General features: G+C 37.8%; 2 protein-coding genes and 1 pseudogene across 2 annotated transcripts; 1 reads left to right on the top strand and 2 right to left on the bottom strand.

Moving 5' to 3' along the window:
• Positions 1–562: 562 nt before the first annotated feature.
• Positions 563–1804, bottom strand: LOC126782543 (protein ALP1-like; annotated as a pseudogene).
• Positions 1805–7700: 5896 nt separating this feature from the next.
• LOC126785347 (E3 ubiquitin-protein ligase MBR2-like) lies at positions 7701–12839 on the top strand. The gene is made up of 7 exons (XM_050511011.1): positions 7701–8011; positions 8963–9144; positions 9269–10743; positions 11310–11360; positions 12015–12113; positions 12188–12331; positions 12428–12839. The coding sequence occupies exons 2-7, from the start codon at positions 9066–9068 to the stop codon at positions 12557–12559; spliced, it is 1980 nt and encodes a 659-aa protein (XP_050366968.1). The 5' UTR covers positions 7701–8011; positions 8963–9065; the 3' UTR covers positions 12560–12839.
• A 1623-nt stretch (positions 12840–14462) lies between these two features.
• LOC126782547 (laccase-15) lies at positions 14463–18749 on the bottom strand. The gene is made up of 7 exons (XM_050507808.1): positions 18662–18749; positions 16618–16631; positions 16368–16519; positions 16024–16268; positions 15742–15870; positions 14683–15639; positions 14463–14605 (listed from the first exon to the last, which is right to left on the bottom strand). Exons 1-7 carry the CDS (start codon positions 18747–18749, stop codon positions 14463–14465), a joined length of 1728 nt encoding a protein of 575 aa, XP_050363765.1.
• Between the last annotated feature and the right edge of the window lie 2036 nt (positions 18750–20785).

Consider the following 20785-nt stretch of genomic DNA (forward strand, 5'->3'; position numbering starts at 1 on the left):
TTTTTACTTGTGTTTCCAGGCTTTGGTCTGCAACCTGCCTAGTTGGTCTATCTCATTATGGAACTATGGATAGACTCAATGCTCATAGTAATGTATATTGTTCTTACATTCCACAGAACTCAAGGTCCACAAGTCACGTTTACAAGTTATCCATTCTTTGGAGATCAATCATTGATCCTATATACCAGTATACCACAGACATTGATGTAGTTTGTTCTTCCTGTTATTGGCTTGTTATATAGAATTTCGTTCAATTTGATCAAGAAATTACAGAGCATTAAGCCTTTACTCTTATCACTCAACGGATACTAAAGCATTCACAGCATAATTCTCATCGCTATAATTTTGGATATATTAGAACATGCTAAACTGGTATATCTTCACAGATCAAAGCTACAATTTAGGAATGCATTAGCAATGAAATAAATCAAATGAATGTAAATGAAACAATGGGCATGTGGTCTAAGAACACATAAGTATCATAATGAAAGAAAAGTTATCTAGAAAATACCTGATAAAAAAAAATTGTGCCATATCAGCTACCTCTAATTGAACCAATCTCCTAGGTTGATTGCAATGACGCCAAAGAGCTAGATGTGGTCGAAAAAATTGATTCTTGAAACTGTTTTGCTTTTGTAGCCAATGCATTTCTTATAGCAGAAGCCTTCCTCTCTATTGAATTCTCCTCCAAACTCGTATCCCACCTATAGCACTGAGAACTCTCATCATACAATGAGTCATCATCCAACCCATCCGACATTGCCGAATAGTCCTCCCTGATCAACAAACCATTATGAAGTATAGAACAAGCACCAATATAAGCAACAGCCATCTTCATCTCCTCGCAAATCGGCCTACTGAAAACCCCCCAATTCTTCAAACTATCAACCACTCTAAGCCCCGAAAGCCGCATCCTACTATGCGCAGCATTGAACTGCTCCTCATTCGACCCCGGCATTGCATCAACATAAGGCACCATAAGCCACGGAAGCAAAGGATAGCCTTCACCTCCAACCAAGTACTGATTCACCGCCACCCCATCCACACTCACCGCCTCCGAGTCGAGTAACTCACCACTCTCAATATTCTCATACAATGTCGAACACTTCAAAACCGTCTCATCACTCTTGCTCCCCCTAAACCCGGCCACAATGCTGAGAATCCGACAAGAAGCATCCGACATTATCTGAGCTGCAACTCTCTCTTCTCCAACCCCATTATGTCTCACAACTAAGAACCTGACACATTCGATCACACCGCAGCAGTTCGGCAACCCGGTGTGGGCTTCGAACCCGGCTGATACCTTAACAAGCTCAGCTTTGGTCGGAAACTCAGTCCAGAACCGGTAGTTGGTGCAGAGAACACGGCAGAGCTGCTTGGAGCAGAATCTGGCGACGGACTCGGAGACCCGGAAATGCGTCGAGATTTGAGAGTAGTTGGCACCGGTGGCGAGGCGGAAGAGGCCAATAGCGAGGCGGAGAGATTGAGAGGGTCGGCTCACTCGAATAAGGGCTCGAGTAAAGAGCAGAGCCACTCGAAGGTGGAGGAGGACATGCGGAAGGAGGACTTGAAGGAGTCGGGGGAGCGGGGGAAGTGGTGGTGGTCGGAGGAGAGGCGGGGGCGCTTGCGGCGTTTGCGGGAGAGGGAGAGGAGGGAGAGGGTGGCGGCGAGTTCTTGGGAGGAGAGGAAATGGTGGGCGGCGGAGAAGGGGGTGTTGTTGGTGGCGGAGGAGGAGGAGGAGGAGGATGAGGAGGATGAGTTGGGAGATGGGGGAGAGTAGAGCTACGAGGGTTGAAGATTCCATTTTTGGGGGGTTTTGGGAGTCTTGGTAATTGTCAAGATAAATCTGAGAAAATCTGGGAGAGGAAGTACAGAGGCAGCACCTGGCTGTTGCCGGTTCGTTATTGTTTTTGTTTTATTTTCTTTTTCTTTTTACTATTTTTTAAGGAAGTGTATATTTGAATCTATGATATTTTTTTTATTTAGAATGCTATAATACTTATCTTCTGACATAAATGTTTGTTAGAAAATCTTGATACGTATTACATCTCATATCGTTTAAGCCGTATGAAACAGAAAAACATTTAGTGTAAAAAAGTTTGATAATTCTGGTTTTAATGTCACATGACGTTTTGATATGTGATTTGATAATACTGAATTTAGTAATTCAAGTCGCGCTAGTTGATGATTAAAGACTAATTAACATGATGTATTGTTTGTAAGAAAGATTTCTCTTTTTTGTTGTTGTCTTTCTTAGTCTTACTTTGCCGTTGGCTCGTTGCCCTTACATTGGTTCCGAACTGGAAAGAAAAATGCTAGGCAAGTGGTAATGCACATATTGTTTTGTTCACCACTTGTAGTACCTAGGACCTATCAATGTGAGGTTTAAGGTTTAAAAGCAGTGGTTGGTATAATATACTTTTCGTGGAAACTTATTGTAAACTCATAAGTAATGCTATGCATAATATACCGAGCGGTTGATACAAGATTCATTAAAGAAAAATATTTTGATTTGAATATGCAAGTTTTTCTTATGAAAAAAAAAAATTAGAATGAAGGAACTTCAGCTTTTGTTTACTTTGAAAATGTCTTGATTTTTTTTAGTACGAAAGTTAATAAGATTTAATTCAGTAAGAGTACAAAGATAACTCACATATAATGACTGACAATAAGAGGCATCCCATCTGACAATCTAAACATAGAAAAATATTAAGCTTACAAAGTCAAAAACATACATCTACCATAAATATCATTTATAGCGCTATTATTTCAGTGTCTAGCAATACTTAGAAGATTAAATAAATGATACAACCAATCCTCTTAAACACTGTGACTGGACTCAATTAATCCACTTTAATCGTGGAAGAAGAGGATACATTTTTCAATCCTCCCGGAAAACCACGTGGCAATGTCCAGTGGTCCTCATCACCTATTATATTTAGACACGTGATTTTATTACACCAAAATTATAATTTTATAAATTTTTATTATTTGTGAAATGACCATCATGAGTATTGATGATTTTAAACTAGGATTTCAGATTTAGATTTTTAGAGTTTAGGGTTTTAGGGTTTAGGGTATTAGAGGATATTGTGTAAGTTTTAAGAAATAAATTCAAAATAGTCTTTGATAAAATAGCTTAAATATGATTTTTATTTTTAAATCCTACGTGTCAGATTGTAATTGGAATGGATGACCACTAAACATTGTCACGTGGTTCTCTGGGAGGACTGAAAAATTCCTCGAAGAAGAGGACATCTCCACGACTAGTTAGGCCTGCCACAGGGTTAGAAACCCCCAAACTAGCATAGCCCAGAATAAAACAGAGGCCCAAACTCCAGGCCCACGAACGATTGAGTCGCACATCTGCGACCTCGGCGGCATCAGATCAACATCTCTGCACACTGGTCTTGGACGACCAACGAATGATCACCACCAAGACCAATAACCGACCAAGCACCAATGTCGTCGACGTCTCCAAAAATAACCGGGTCTTCCCTGATCTACGCCGCTACCAAATTGAGAGGTAGAGACCGTAAGAACCTTCCTCCATCCCAAAACCAATTCATTGATATCCAACAACCCAAGATCCAGATCGATGCTAACACCACCAATCCCAAAACTAATTCGTTGATATCCAACATATGACATCAGATGGAATCTCCACCGATCCCATCTACACCAGTACCCAACACCATCAAAAATCTGGGTCGAAGTCCCAACCCGAAATATTGATCCATCCGTTGATGGATCCATAGAACTTGAGATGCCTACACCTCTCACTTGCAAATCAAGAAGAGAAAGCAAAGAGACAAGAAAAAGGAGAACTCTGGCACCCCTCTCCAGCCCTACATAGAGATAGGACGAAAAGGATGTTCCCCTCCATGACTAAGATTCGCCGAATTGGAATGCGACAATTTTTTAAACCCGCCGCCGTCAATAATTTGTTTAACTCAGCCCTAGCAGAGGAGCTAAAGAGAGTAATAGGTAAATTAGTATATCACTAATTTGATGTAACAAAAAATTTTCCCCTTTGAAAATGTCTTGATTGGATGCAGTATACACATATTAAGATACTCGATCTTGCATTGTATAACTAATCAATTAAGGATCGCATCATCTTTTTATGGGATGGCTAGTGTGGCCACCCTCAAAGGATCGCGTCATACAATATCAGAAAATGTGGATGAAATAGTCTACCAATTAGTAGTAATTAACATTGATGAAGCAGTCACTAGCCAACTTTTGTTTTTTTTTCTAAATATGAGGACTTTTAGGAGATGAAACCCCCGCTTTGCTAGGTTGGGAATACGACGCCTTTAGGCATGCAAATCCAGCAATTCTAGCACCGACTTTTTCTCCTTGAAGGGTTGTTATTTCAACATCTTTGTTGTCTACAGAGGATTCAACTCTTGTTGTTCTTCATCTTTTCAAGAAACCTAAAGTGGTTTCCCAAGAGATATTTCCATGGATGGAAATATGTGGAGGTGGAGTATCGCCAAGACGATGGAGTAGAAGGATGCCGGAGGTGAGGGATGGGTTTCAGGTCTAGGATTCGGGTCCATTCCCCATTGTGTTCGATGCGACTTTGATAGTTCGGTAGGATGTTGGCTCCTTCTCCTTGTAGACAACGACTATGTGGTGGAGAGTGGAAGGTGTGGCGACGACCTTCATGGAGGCGGGGTCGTTCTTTGGGTCGACGTTGTCTTGGATTGGTGGCACTAGTGCGGAGGCAGACACAGCTTCCTCTGGTTGAAGCATGTCGGCCAGGGGTGGTTGAAGGTTGCATCTCATGGGGTGTCCATAGTAGATCTGGTCCTTCTATTGTGGGCTTGTTGATGGGCCTGCTTTGGATAGGTTGAATTTTATTTCTACGGCCCAAGCATTGGTGGATGCAAATGTGGGATCCGGGTGAAAAGATTGGGTTAGTTTGCACTCTAATCTTCAGTTGGATTGGAGGTTCAAACCCTTGGCTCCGGTTACTTGGTTACTTCAGGTGTTTTATTTTAGGGTTTACAATATTGAAATTTTTTAGATTTCTTCTAAACAATTACACACGGTTCAATTTCGTTGTCTTCGTCCAAGAGGGCGTTACGTGTTCATGTTGTATTATCTTGGGTGTTCACCACCTCAGTTACTATTACGACTACGATTATGATTCCTACTATATTTACACTAGTTTCGTGACATATGCACTGTAGCGGTGATTTGCGACATCAAGTCACATGGTTACAATTCATTCTCAATGCGTATGTGCATCTTGTTATCTATTTATTTCACATGCTTTTGTGCATCCTGCTCTTTCATTTTTATTTCGTTGTGGTTACATCCCTATATATTGTACCTTTTAATTTTCATTTAATATAATATTTCTTCATATTTCGTCATTCTTTCCAAAAAAAAAAGAGAGGAATTTTAAGGGTTGCATTGTAATTAAGGAGTTACCCCTTTGGACTGATCGATTCGATTACTCGACATCAATATTAACCATGTAAGCATCATTATTAGTATAAAGCAAGAAGATCTCGTTACAAACCGGAGATCCAACCAGGGACTAAATCACAAACATTTAATCACGAATTCACAAAGAGTTTAAGAGTTTGAAAGTTTCGATCATAAGAGTAGAAATAAAACCTAAACTACTATATACATGTGATCAATCAAACACACACACAAGCATTCATCAAACAAGTAATATAAAGCCAACGATAATCAAGTTCTAATCTCCTTAAGGTTCATGCCGTACACACATATAAATGACTAAGGTTCGATCATGCAATTAGGATCCTTCATGGTTATCCTAAATACATAGACACGCTATATACAATTAAGCATGACTTTGGCCTTACTTAACATCTAACACGCTTATCCTACCATGCATCTGAAAAGCCACGCATATCCTATCATGCATTTATGAGCCACATAGAGAAGATAAACATGTTCATAGCACAAGTCATAAATCGAACAACCTAGATATCATGATATACTTCGGGCAAACACAATAATTAAGCACTCTCGAAATCACTTAAGAACATACACGGCAAAAACCAAAAATCATTGAATCAAAACTTACTTGAAATTCACAGCAACTTCATAGACAAAGTCGAGATAAATAAAACTAAAACAAACAACAACATAATTTGTAAACAAGAACACAACATAAATTCGTAAATAGTAAGTCATGGTTACACTTTAGAAATCATTCGGGGCATTCACAAGGGCAGGGTCCAAGACTACTAAGGGAATGAGCGTCCTAGGCTTCGTACTTCGAAGCAAGAGATGGTGAATGGCTGAAACTTTGATGCTAGGGTTCTTGGAACGATGAGTATGTATTTGTGCAAGGCTTTGGCTAAACTTTTGTGTAGGATTGATGATCATTCTAATGTAGATTTGTGCCTATATATATATGAGAAACAAATCCCCAACTTTCCCTCACAGCACTTTGATCAAAAGCAAATCAATGGCTGAAATAATTATGCCGAGCCCACTAAACCTCCAAGTAATGATTTCACCATAACTTCCTTCAGGAAACAGATATTGATGTGATTCTAAATTCTACGGAAACTAGACTCATAGAGCTTTCCATCCATATATGACAGGTCTTCTAATTCGTTATGCGCTGTCCATGGGAGCCCGTCAAAGTTGGACTACGAATCTTGACAGATTTCTGAATCTTGTATGGATTGAGCTTTAAATGCATATCTTCATCCTACTTGATATTTTGATTTATTATGCACAAAAATCTCGAGAGTGCATATCTTGGAAATCCATCTCCAACTTGGTATTGAAATCCAACTCCGAATAGAACTCCATGTCTTGAATGCACACATCGAGCTTCTCCTTGTGCAATTAGGAATTGGCTTTGATGTCCTTCTCTCCTTGTCCAATTAGAATTTGTCTTTCCTGAAAAGAATAAGAAAGTTAGAAATATGAAAGTAGAGTCTTAATCGAATAAGGAAACCTATCTCAATAATGATTTTTAACACTTAACACGATTTGATCATTAATTCACTCATATTTGAGTTAAGCTTTTCCTAAATACTTATTCAAATAAAATAAACTAAAACATACGAAATAAAAGAGTAAAAATATGACATATATACATTAAAACGTCACACTTTGTACTCATATCATGGACTCTAGATAAGCTGGTGATGTGTGTATAGCTTGAGTAGCACCTTGCCCTATTTCAAAATAATGCCACTAGTTTTTTTTCTTGGACATAAAATATTGCGATTTGCAACTGCTATCAAAGTCTAGGACGGTCTTGAGTTAGGGACGTTATACATTTAAGTCAGAATAGAACATTATATACCTTTCATGGCAGACAAGAAGAGTGATGCATAGAAGAGTAGGGTTTATATTTTACTTTTCACCACGTAGAATTTAGCATATATCCTCGTTCAGAGACGCTAGAAAAATAAATTTAAGTGGCACACGGAAAAAAAAACGACTTCCATCATGGACGAAACTGGAACAGGGAAACCCCTTGCCATCTAACCACAGAAAACCAAAAACTGTGAGTTACGTTTCACTCGCCCGGTACTGTACTGATGCGAGCAAGGAGCACGTGCCCGGCAATTAGCAAAAGAAAAATAATCACGGTGGTCACGTGGCCCCCACCAGGGGTGAGCATGCAAAATTGCAAAGCTATGTGTACATCGAAAGTCGGGCGCTCTCTTCTCTCTTCTCCCCTCAAAAATAAAGAGGGATGTTTTAATTTTAATTAAGAAATTTGATGATAAAAGATTCATCATTGCTCTGAGATTTCTCTCATCATCATCTTCTCTGTGATTCAATTCCCCTCTTTCTTTCTCTCTCAGTCCCCCTTGTCGTTTTACGGTTATCCCTTTCCGACCAAGATTATTATGTTCACATATTGAATAAGGAAAAAAAACTGAAAGCCGGAGAACCAAGACTATCCATACTTTCTCATCGACGCAATTTCCATCCTCACTTCCTCACCTCACCCCCTTCCTTTGATCTCACTCTCTCTCTCTCTCCCTCCACGGTACACTACTCATTCTCTCTCTCTCTCTCTCATCTCCGGTCGATCTTCATCCGTTGATGATTTCTGAATTTGATCCCTCGATTTTCGGCACAACTGGCCCCTGTTTCGTTATTAGATTGTTTTTGTGTGTGGATGTATTTGCTAATTGGTTCTATTATTTGTGTTTTTGTCTGGGTCATTGGTTCTGTCCGCATTCATAGAATCGATTGGGTAAGAATTCCGAGGATCCTGACTCGGGTGGATCAGTTCTAAGAAAAAATCTGCGGCGATTTTTCCAAAGTTTGCTCTGTTTTTGATGTTTATAACTGTGTTTTTATCATCTTGTCAAGTCGTTTAATAGGGATATAATTAGGTTCTGCATTACTAATGCATTTATATATTTAGTGTTGATTCTTTGTTACACTACATTATATAATTAGGCCTCAACCTAATAATACGAGCTTTAAATCTCCTCCAGTGGCAGATTGCTTCTCACATTGTTATGGTGCTCACCGGAAAATCAGTTGATCATTGTTGTGGCAACCATTGTTTTTGGTGTTGTATGCTCGAGATGTTTCCAGAAGTTGGCTTTCTAATGTTCTTATTGTTAACAGAGTAGCATATAAGTGAATCAGATAGTTAGTTGACGAGAGAGTGGAGTAGAGCTATGTCAATTCAAGTTTCTGCTTTTCGGCACATGTAATGTAGTCAGCCACTTATCCAAGAAACCAAGTTGTTGCAACATAGGTCCAAGTTAAACAATAACAGAGAGATAAATAGTATAGCTCAAAGGGATGCATGTTTTTTTTATTATGATTTTCAGTTGAAGACATGCACCATCCCCCTTCTTCTCCAAGTATTTATATATCAGTATTTATATCTGAGTTCTTGCAGAGGTGCAGATAATTAACGATTGAAAACTCTTTACTGTGACCATCATTTGATATTCGGAGTTAATGGTGCAATTTGCAGATTCCAGATGTGCTGGATAAGTGATTAATCTTGACCGCCTGTGGATACGATATAGTATCATCCGCACTTCATCAGGTTATTAGGGGGGAAGTTCCTGTCCCTAATGCAAGGTCAAGGGAGTGGTATTGATACTTTTTCAGAAATCACTGATGTTGGTCTTGGACCTGTTTCCAACAGCACTGGTATGAATTTGTAGACATCTTTATAAATATGTGAAATCCTGTAAAAACCTAGTTGTTCAGCTATATGGTGAAGTAGCATGTTTAAATGCCTCTAGTCTTGACATTCATAGGTTTATCAATTCAGGTGAACCTAGCTCTAGATTGAATTTGCAAAACACGGTCAATGATGGTGGAATAAGAATGGTACAGGATTGGTTGCCGGCTCCACATAGTGCTTGTCCTGTGACTGCCCAAAGATCAGAAGATACGCGAATTGAGCCAAATATCCTTTTTCCTGGGAGATCACGTATTGGCCTTGGTGGCAACCAGATTACAGGTCGGCCTTCTTTTTCAGAAGGTTCTAGCTCTAATTATATCCCTCAGCATGTAAATTTAAATGCAGGATATGTTGAAAACAGTAGTAACTATGAGCATGGTATGGAAGCCGATATAGATCCTAAATTCTACAAGTCAAGTGGATTAGGAGCAGAACATACATCTTCAGGCAGTGCCTCTCATGACATTATTGGGACTTCATCCAGAAGCTCTGATTATATGGTTGGGGAAGATGATGGTAATCCAGGCTCTTCTTCTGGCAATTGGGGTTTATCCTGCAAGAGAAAGGCTCTTGAGGGTACGTCACAGCAATCTTATCCGGGTGGAAGTTCAAGCTCATTTTCTGAAGCTGAAAATCGACCCTGGAATACAGGTCCTGCTTGTCATAATCCTTCTAGTAGCTTAAGTTTATCTACCCCCCGTAATTCTCCTAGTGGCCTTACTTCAGAACAGCAGAACTCAAGAACCAGGATTGGTTTGAGAGTTGGAGCATCTGAAAACTTTTCTTCATTAGGTGCTATGGGAAATGCAGAGAGCCCACTAAGACAATATGTTAGGAGTTTCTCTAATACTGGGTCTCTGCCAGAATCTGCAACATCAAACTTATTATCTGCTGGAAGATCAACTACAGTAGCTGCAACAAATTCGAGTGCTCCCGAAAGCCAGTCTCCTGCTATGCATATGAACAGATCGTCGGGAAGTATGTTTCCTTTCCCTTGGAATAGTGCTTCCAGTTCACGAGTGGGCAGCTTATCAGGGTCTCTTATGTCTGGACATAGAGGTACTGAATTGAGAGAAGAAGCAAGCTCACAAAGCAATTCTAGAATCAATGTAGAGCACCCCTTGTTTGTTGCTGTTTCTGAAATGAGAAATTCAGCACAGGATCCAACAGGTTGGAGTTTAGCCCCTGGAAACTTGAGCACTTCAATAGATGCTCCTTCTTCTGCAAGAGTTGGCTCCAGTTCTAGCATTCATTCTTTGCCTAATCCCTCATGGATCCCTCCTCTGACGGAAAATCCAAGGATAAATGAATTTGCACCTTGGTCTTCGTTTCCATCTATAGAACCTAGAGGTCGTAATCATTATAGTACAATACCACCAGGACCTTCTGCTTCCTCTCAGGATTCTGGAACTTCTTCCGGACCAAACAATCAGGGCCGTCTTCAATCAGTTCATAGATCAGCATTCTTGTTGGACAGACAAGGTGATGATGTTCTTAATACGCCCCATTCGCTGCGGGCGATAGCAGCAGACATTGATGGGAGGCGCCGACTTATATCTGAGGTTTGTGTTGAATTTCTCTTTTTGCTGTTTTCCGGAGACTGCATTGTTTTGAAATGTTTACATCCAGAAGAGAGTCTAGAAATCACTTCTGAAATGTATCAGTTTGACAGTGAGATATATTGCTCTTTGATTATTGAATTCCATTGCAATTTTTTATATTTCTGCAGGCTGGCTTGATGTAATATCAACTTCAAAATTGCTTTGATGTTGTTGTTTTTTTCTCCTTGCCTTTACCTGAATAATATATCGCTAAGTTTCACTAAATGTGTGACATTTTACTTCTGCTTTGAGAGTAATTTTTGTAATATTGTGTTGTTCTATTTCCATCTTTCATTCTCCTCTACCTACCTATCAATTATTAGGTGTTATATTACAAGTTTGTCCTTGTACTGAATTACCAAGTGGTATTTACTAGAGGGCTGTACACATGCTTGCCTCTTCTCCTTTCTCTCTTGGGTTTGACCAGAGAGACGAGTAGTGCGTACAAGTTTTGTTCTAATATATGGACTAATATGCATAAGACATCTGCTCTGAAACTAAAAATTATATCATTCTTTATGTACCAGATCCGTCAAGTTTTGAATGCTATGCGCAGGGGTGAGAACTTACGAGTTGAGGTTTGACATTGACCTATACATTTATTTCCGTTTATTAGATTTTTCTGCCATCTTTGTGAATGATTAAAATTATTATTTTTCATATCCCATGAGTTCATATAGGAAGCCGTAAAATAAGACATTCATTATAGTTGGTGCGAATGAAATTTAGTTCTTTGTAACTGCAATAATCAGTAGCTCTTAGCCTTTGAACTTTTGGGGTCTATTGCATCCATTTCTATCTATTTGTTCCTAACTAATGCTAAGACATTAAACCAGTTTCAATTAGTACTATAAATTGTGCTCAAATCTTTCAAATCACCCGACTATTGTTATTCCCATTTTTAATGGCATTGGTTGTTTTTTTGGGTGCATAGAATGTAGGTCTCTTGCAAAAGTTAGGAATATTTGTGGATAGTCAATCATGTTAAATTCTCGAACTATAGTTATAATTTGATGGAAGAAATATCTTGATATTCGGTAAAAGAGTTGTATTGTTCGTAAAAACTAATGAGTAATCGGGTCAAGCTATGCATGTGTTTATGAGCAGGTACACACTCGATGGTTCTTCTGTTAGCATCTCTTGGCGTTTATTCTGTTACAAAAAAATGTTCAGCTTCTTATGTGCACATGATATATTACTTTGACTATTGAGATTTGTATCATGATTTTCAGGATTATATGCTCTTTGACCCATTTATATATCATGGCATGGCTGAGATGCATGATAGGCACAGAGACATGCGCCTTGATGTTGATAACATGTCCTATGAGGTAAAACAGAAGCAAGTAGTTTCCCATACATTTTCCCATAAAAGCTGTTCCAATAACTATGCTGTCGACTATAGGAACTGTTAGCATTGGAGGAACATATAGGAGATGTTAGCACTGGACTGAGTGAGGAGACCATATCTAAATTGATGAAACAGAGAAAATGTCTGTCTATTACAACAGAATTCCCAGCAGATATGGAACCCTGCTGTATATGTCAGGTATGAGAAAATGGCTCTGTTACTGCAGCTGCTTTCCTGTTTAAGTGCTTCATAAATCTGAAATTTTAAATTGTCTGAAATTAATATGAATGACAGGAGCAATATGCTGATGGGGATGATATTGGCACACTCGATTGTGGGCACGACTTCCACACCAACTGCATTAAACAGTGGCTAATGCAGAAGAACCTGTGCCCGATCTGTAAAACACCAGCCTTGGTGACATGAAAGGGAAGACCGAAACCAATTTATCCCAGCTTGGAATTTGATTTTATTGCTGCTGTAATGCTAATACAAATGTGGGTTGGAGAATCTATACCCTTTTGTCTGGAACTGGGTATTTATGCATGAAGAACTTGGTTGATAAAGAGGGAAAGAGAAACAGTCCTTGAGAAAATAAAAAAGAGACTACTACATTGATCATGAGAGGATTTGTTTCTCGGTTAGAAAAAGATACATTTTAATCGTATGACAATAATTAATATTTGAATAAACATTATATCCGACAGTATGAAACACAGAAGTGTTTGTTTAATATGGACTTTTGTGCGTGGATTTTACTGTGATTGAACAGCATAGTGTTCTATTCAATTCTCTTGATAAAGTTGATGTTGAGATCAGTTTCACAGATTAGTTTCATTGCCTCCATCCCTATAGATGTTCAGAATCTCTCGATCTTCAGGCCGGTAATGTAAGTTTTATTCTAGCTGAAAGTTGCAACTAGAGTATTAAAAAATCGGCAAAAGAAACACAAATATAGGGTTTTTACAGCATGGCAGCGCCGGGTCTAGTAGTCGCCTAGTCGCAGTGGCGCAGTGGCAGCGTACATCACCATTTACTTGGTTTGAAAGGTACAATGCTGGTTCAGTGGTTTTAAGACCCGATAATTTTGATGCCCAAAACATTGCTCTTAGATGTAGATTACATAACGAAACTTATTGTATGCACGGACCGTGTATATGTACGGCTTATTTTGACCGTTCAATTTGACACCTGGAGAAAACTTTCACACGATTGTGATCAAACGCTAATTTCTGTGTGAAGTCGTGTAAGTTTCCATATATGACTGCATCTAGATTCGTTGGTTTGCCAGAGTTGCATCTGGGTTCGCTGGTTTCCTGCATCTGAGTTCACTGAATCAAGGAGATACGGTAAAAAGTGATAGAAGTCTAGTAGTCTCTGCAGTCGCCGAACTTCCAAACCATATCAATTCGAATTATGAATCTCTCTAATAGCTTTCGAATACCTAATCAAAGAACTCCATACATAATTTCTAGTTTGTAGTTATTAGCTTTTTGGATTTAGGAATTTAATGATTTTCGCTTCGTTTGTATATTGTAGTACTACAAAGAGCTTGTACTTGTTTCTGCCTAACCTAATAATAGTTGTCCATTATTAGTCTGTCAACAGAATGCAGTTATCTCAGTTTTTTTTTTTTTAAAGAGAATACGACCCTATTATAAAAAGAGTTATAGATAATTCTAAACTACTATAGGATTTTTCAAATGAATATTTACTCATCTCATACTTTTTGGGAAGTAAATCAAGCGGCTGATGCTTTACCAAATTATAGTACTACTTTTACGAGCTTTTTTGGTGGCACTCTAAAGGTGTATTCTTGCAGAGTAATAGAGAGTTAGAGACCACTTGGTCTTCCGAAATCCGAACATTAGTTTTCGACTTTTCGCTAGTAAACATGTATGTTTTATATCCGTGTAATTTCTTGGGAGGTTTGGTTTTGGTCCCCTTCAATGCACTCTATTTCCTTTTCTTTTTCTTATTATAAGAATAGGAAGGGTAGGTCATTCATGCCAAAGAAAAAAAGGCTGATTGACCAGCATATCATAGCTGATTAGCTGGTATACATGCATAATCCTGAATTGCGCAATTAAAGTAAAACAAGAATTCATAGATGACTCTATTGGTCAACGGAACGGATTGGACCATGAATTCATTGAATCAATATACTTGCTCAATCTAATTAATTAACTTCCTTTATATAGAAATTGAGTTTACATTATTTTCTTGAGAATTATTGAATAATATTTTTTTTACAACAATTATTGTTATCTTCTTATCTATATATGTTAAATGTAAATATGCATAGATACGGCAATACTGACACGAAATTTCAGCCAGATTCATAACACGGTGGCATATCAGGTGGTGGAGGCAGCAACCTTTGGTGCCTGCGTTTCCCATTCTTGACAATAAAAGCCGTGTCCATTCCCCATGTTAAGTGACGCTCGAGATGGCAGTGCAAGAACCATACTCCTGAAATAGCAAAATTTTCTTGTTAAAAATATATTCATCCGAAATGATAATCTTAATGATTATTGTAGCATGAATACCAGGATTTACGGCCTTGAATCTCATTGCCGCCCATCCACTTATGGGGACAGTAACAGTGTTCCTAAGAGGAGGATCAACAAGATTGTAGCTCAATGGGTCCTTTTCTTCATCAAAGTTCCCAAAACCAGTTCCAACAATGTAGAAGTCAAATCCATGAAGATGCATAGGATGATCTAACCCGCCGCCCCCTAAGTTGGTATTTTGAAACACAACTTCTATATCAGTCCCATATTCTATAACCTTCACCTTTGTCCCCCTCTTTGGTATTTGCAGGATCATAGGCAAGTCCTGAGCAGTGAAATTAAACTTGTACGGTGGATATGGTGGAAAACCTTTTTTGAAGACTCCATGGATGTAGTAGTAGTAAGCTTCTAGTATGTCTACTGTATTAGGCTCCACAAAGCTTATATTGTTCAAGCTGGCAGCAAATCGCGTCCCGTTGGGTCCTTGACATGTTTGATTTGTTTGATTTCCCTGGCAAGGGAATGTGTTGATCGACGTCGTTGTAATTATTCGCCTGGTGATGGTTCTCGGGATAGGCTCCTTGAATTCAACAGGTAGGCTCCTGAGTCCACTGAAGAAGCCAAGGGCTGCAGCTGTGTCATTATAGTCAGGAAGTGAAGGAAATGCTGGACTCTCATTCCTATTTCCATTGTTGTACTCAACTATTGCTGTGGTGGTGGTGTTGTCGAAACCAACTACTGGGTTACTGTTGTAAGCCCTAGCAGCCATGTAATATCGACCGGGTTGTTGGTTCGTGAATAACAAGACATCCATGGATTGGCCAGGAGATATTGTAATGTAGTCTGATTCGATTGGCTTCGTGTAGCTTGCGTCTGTCGCGACCACCGTGAGGTTATGGTTTGCCACGGCGAGGAAGAGGATCTCGTTCATTACTGCGTTGACCATTCGGAGCATGTAGGTCTTGTTTTGGTCCACAGAGAGCTTGAATGTATCTGCAATTTTGTTTAAAGGAAATGAAAGCATACCCGTTAATTAAATTTAACTAATTTACTCGTGGAAAATTAAGCTAATTAATTGAAAGAATTCATATATACTTGATTTTGAGCAAGGATAAAGGTCTCCAGGTTGACCATTTATGGTGTAAGCGTCAGAAATATTTGGAGCTCCTCCGCTTCTAACAAATTCTTCAAGAACCTCATTTACATCCTGCTTCCACCACTCACCTGCATTTTCATCAAATGTTCATTACATGTTGGTCGATCATCCCAGAGAGTTATACTAGAACTACGTTCAAAAGAGAAAATTAATTTGTTTTATACAATTGATTTCAATCTTAGTGTAATGCATGACACGGGGAAAAACTAATTGATTGATACCCAATATTATGGGAATTTCATGATGGGGCTTGGGAAAAGGGTAGCTAGTTCCTTCCTTTGGATAGACATAGATTGCTCCATGCACTGTAGCACGTGACCAATCACTATGAGCGTGCCACCAGAGGGTGCCTTCTTCTGTAGAAAATATAATCTTGTAGTTGAAACTTCTCCCAGGTTGAATAGGACATTGTGTGATGTATTCTGGACCATCAGACCATGGATTCCTTGGTTGCTTTACTCCATGCCTATTGTACGTACTCAACCAATTAAGTAAAAAAAAACGTACATTATACACCTTATCTTAAGTTGAAATTAGATAAATAAATTTCGAAACTAGCTAATACCAGTGAAGAGTGACATTGTATCTGCCTCTGTTATGAACGTTGACATAGATTGTATCTCCTCTATGAGCTCGTAAAACTGGTCCAGGAAATTTCCCATTAACAGTCAATATCTTCTTAGTGCTGCAAAGCCTTGTATATGTAGCTTCTCTCACCTGCCCAATATACAGCTAAGGTACTAAGTAATTAACATTTAACATAGCAAAACACAGTCAAGTCAAGGAACAAATCAACAAATTAAGGAAATACATACCACCCAATTATAATCTGCCCAAGCGTCATTATGAAAGAAGAGTAGCAGAAATGATAGAATCTTCAGGGCAAAGTTCCCGTTTTTTAACCACATCATTCTTAAATCTTAACCTAAGAATTGAACACAATCATATGCACAGTTTTACAATTTCTTCTGCGTTTCCTACTTGTAAGTACTGATGATCGAAGAGATCCTAGTTTGCTGAATTTATAGACGATCAAAGTTGATGACAGATAAGGGGCTGTTTTCGTTGATAATGACGTAAGATTGGAAACGACAAAGCATTTCAATGAGAGAGTATCTTAAATTAGTGTCACGAGATTAAGACTATTCACCTTCGTTCGCAACGTGATTTATAGTTTTTTACTTGATTACTTCACTTTTTCGTTCTGATAAAGTATATTCAGGCCGGATACAACTTTTATGCAGACCGTATATTTTGAACACAATGAATTCGTATCCGATCAGCTGTTTTCATGTGACAATTGGTATGTTCGCGCTAACACAAAATTATAGAAGGATAGATTAATATAGGTCGTCATGTTTAGTTAATTGAATGGACTGGTAGGACCAGAAAAGACTAGGAGTAGATGATATGATGTTAAAACCATCTGCTGGTCAGTATCGATCCGACTCTCAGATTACAATTATCGAGTTGAGTTACGTGGTCATATTGATAAAAGATTTCCTCATGCATATATGTACATCACTACGGTTGGAAAAACTGATTGACAATACTTCTAGTAGTAAAGTTTCCCATTCAAGCTAGCATAAAAGACACAATTTTGGAGCGTGTTCAATTACAGGAGTAGCTAATGTTTCCACTCTTCAGTTAGTTATGATTTTCAATACTCTACTGATTTTCGAAAACTCTTGGCAGCACCCCCTTTTTCTTTGGTGAAATTGACAATTCACCAAAGTGCGCGCGCACGCACACACATATATATACAATATACATGTCTTCTTGGCTTGGAAGGGCCGTACTAATTGTTTTAGTGCGAATTTCTATTTTTCCACAACTTTTTCATCGAATTTTCTCATCTACACCATCTAATATTTAGATAATATTGTGTAGATCATCTCTAAAAAATTTCACCCAATTTGGTAATCATTAAGATCCTCAAACTTGTGTTTTTTTAATTAAAAAACATGAACGGTTCATGTTTGATAGAATTCAATCCATCCATTTGTTTTGCGATTTTAAGGGGACGATCACTAACTTGGCTGAAATTTAGCAGAGATAATCTGCACAATATTATCTAAATACTAGATAGTGGAGATGAAAAAATTTAATTGAAAAATTGTGCAAAAATAGAAATCTGCACCTAAGAAAAATCCATTGTGAGTTTGATATCTATATCTGATTGCAGTGGTGGAACCAATGGTCTAAATATCGGTTATCGGCATCGTATCGGTTTTGTAAAATAAAGATATAACGGGAATATATCGAGATATATCGGATTATATCGGATTTATCGTTTTTGTTAATTTTTAATTTAAATTTAATATATTTATAAACATATACTTCAAAATATTCAAAATATACCAAATAATATTAACTACTAAGTACTAATTGAACAAAAATATGTGTACAAAAGATAGATTGAGATATTGATTATGCATTCATGCATTATAAACTCTCTCATCATAATAATCAAAGTCAAACTGATCTTCTCCATTATCTTCATTCTCATCTTCTGAGATAAAATCATCTTCATAAATCACATTCTACCTATTTGCGTTGAAATTCCTCAAAACGACATCGTCTCCTTCAAAAAAATCACCGAAAAAAAGTAACAAGAAAAAAAGTCACCGCAAAAAAAAGTCAACAAAAAAATAATCGAAAAAAAAGTCCACCGAAAAAAAAAAGTCAAACGAAAAATAATCCACCGATATATCGCATGTTGACCCGATATTTTGAGTTGACCGATATATTAAGGCGATATGGCATTTATCCTATCGGTTTTTAAATATCACCGATATATCGCTGATATATCCCCGATATATCGCCGATATATCCCCGATATATCCCGATATTTAGAACACTGGGTGGAACTACTCAACTGTAAGTAGGGATTCCAACCCTTTAGCCGTATCATATTACTTACGTAAGTGCCTTCAATTATTACCATTTACGAATTACAAATAATTAATTACAACGTGTATATATATATATATATATATATATGTGTGTGTGTGTGTTATACGTACACCGTCTATCCATGCCTGATCGATCGGGTTCGATCCTTCTAAAATGGTATACGGTGGAGTCGTATATACGTTCATCGATTCATGTGTTGAAGTGCAGACCTGAGAGAGGAGTTGATATATGGAACTTATTAAGGGGTATGAGGAAATGCAATTGGGTAGACTTTCCGGAAATGAATGCAAGAGGAAACATTCGTTAAGACATGTTAAGAGCATCTTTGATAACTGATAAAGAAATCTGTGTTTAGGCCTTTAAGGTAGCTATAGGTAGAATAATAGTGAACGGCAAGCTAAGTATATCATCCTTTCTGATGCCTCTAGCTCATATCTAATTATCAAAAATACATGCAACATATATATGTCGATCCTGTGAAGTAAGCTGGAATGGATTGACTTGCCTCATTTGCGGATGAATATCATATATGGTCTATCTCTATATTCTTTATTTCTCATCATAGTAAGTCGTTATGTGTATATATCTTTATATATATGTTTTTGGGTAAACAATTGGTACATATGTTGGATCATAAAAGTTAAGTCAGGTAAATTACGCAACATTTCTATACACTCATTTCGTAAGTCCCAATCAAATGTTGGTGGGGATAAACAAAGGTAATTATACTCTGTCTTTAACTTTCGATATCTTTGGCATCCCATAATAGAAATAGGCATATGTCTTACCATTTTTCTTTAGACCCCCACCCCGCCTAGCTACTCGATCACTCTCTCAATTGGATTCGAAAACAAAGTCTCTTAAAATGTAAAGTTGTTGCGAGCCTTACAACCACATTAAACACATGCTAAAACGCATCTGTGTCTTAATTCAGTGTCTTTAGTTTTTTAACACTTAACTTATATTTATTGAAAAATTATAAGACAAGTTACAACGACCACAAATGGTCTGAGTTGGTATAAGAGTTTAAAAATCTTTTTTGGATTTAAATTCCGCCAATCCTTATTAAACTTAAATCCCCTTGATGTAGTCAGAGGGATAATACGTTCTGAGTCTCCTGGCAATTGCACTGATAATCAAGCTTTTGAAGATGCTATGATCCTAATGAAAATATCAAAATATTCTAAGTATGAGAAGCCACAACGTTTCTTAATTGCAGACTAGCATCTCTTGTCTAATCAACACGCATGTAGAAATGTAGAATTCTTAGGAATCAATCAATTACTAAATTACCTAATGTATTTGGACCACAAATTAGCATAGTAGATTAGTAGAAGCTCAATCAACCTTACGTACCAAACGGAAATAATGTTCGTGAATGGCTTTACTTACCGAGCTGTAAATACATCGGAATGATCTTGTCAACTTTCCTGTAATTAGCTTGAAACTTGGCGCCCCGGGTTTGATTCTCATTGTATGATACCTGATGCCGAATAGAGCTAAATTCTTTATAAGCAAGCAACAATATTAGTGATAAAAATTCCTAATTAATCTGATACGTACGTACCTTCTTTTTTCTTTGTCTTTTTTTTTTGTGTCAATTCCTTCCTTTTCTTTTCACACGCATGCATGCATATGTACATCTAGAAGAAAAACCTTACAAACTGACGAAGAGCAAAACAACAACAAAATTAAGAAGCTAGCAGATCGAACCTCCAGATTTCAAACAAGAAAATTATGGCGCAAAAATAAACTATAATTTCTTGAGCCGATCGACATAAGCATGGTACGTGTATGAGAATATGAGTGAAGGAGGAAGTGATATATAAATAAATAAATAAATAAATATATATATAGTCTCTATTCAGAGTGAACTTCTAATTTTGGCACACTTTTCGGTCAATGTTTTTCACCATAAGTGATTCAATATTTAAGTATGTTCATAAATAGTGTTTTGCCTTTGATTGGGCTTGAGGTTTTAACTGGGTTTGAGATGTACTGCTCTGTCTACAGTTCATACGGATCTTGACTGTCTTGGTAGTCAGCCCATCTGGTTGGTTGACTCGG

This window comes from Argentina anserina, chromosome 2, assembly GCF_933775445.1.
Source record: "Argentina anserina chromosome 2, drPotAnse1.1, whole genome shotgun sequence".
NCBI classification, from domain to species: domain Eukaryota; kingdom Viridiplantae; phylum Streptophyta; class Magnoliopsida; order Rosales; family Rosaceae; genus Argentina; species Argentina anserina.

Bases quoted from the DNA above. Each gene is read 5' to 3' on its own strand.
- LOC126785347 (XM_050511011.1), top strand. From the start codon at position 9,066: ATGCAAGGTCAAGGGAGTGGTATTGATACTTTTTCAGAAATCACTGAT. The intron at 11,361-12,014 runs GTTTGACATTGA...CATGATTTTCAG, and splicing joins GTGAGAACTTACGAGTTGAG to GATTATATGCTCTTTGACCC. The intron at 12,332-12,427 runs GTATGAGAAAAT...TATGAATGACAG, and splicing joins AACCCTGCTGTATATGTCAG to GAGCAATATGCTGATGGGGA.
- LOC126782547 (XM_050507808.1), bottom strand. From the start codon at position 18,749: ATGGTAATAATTGAAGGCACTTACGTAAGTAATATGATACGGCTAAAG. The intron at 16,269-16,367 runs GTATTAGCTAGT...TACGTACAATAG, and splicing joins TACAATGTCACTCTTCACTG to GCATGGAGTAAAGCAACCAA. The intron at 15,871-16,023 runs GTATCAATCAAT...ATGAAAATGCAG, and splicing joins TGAAATTCCCATAATATTGG to GTGAGTGGTGGAAGCAGGAT.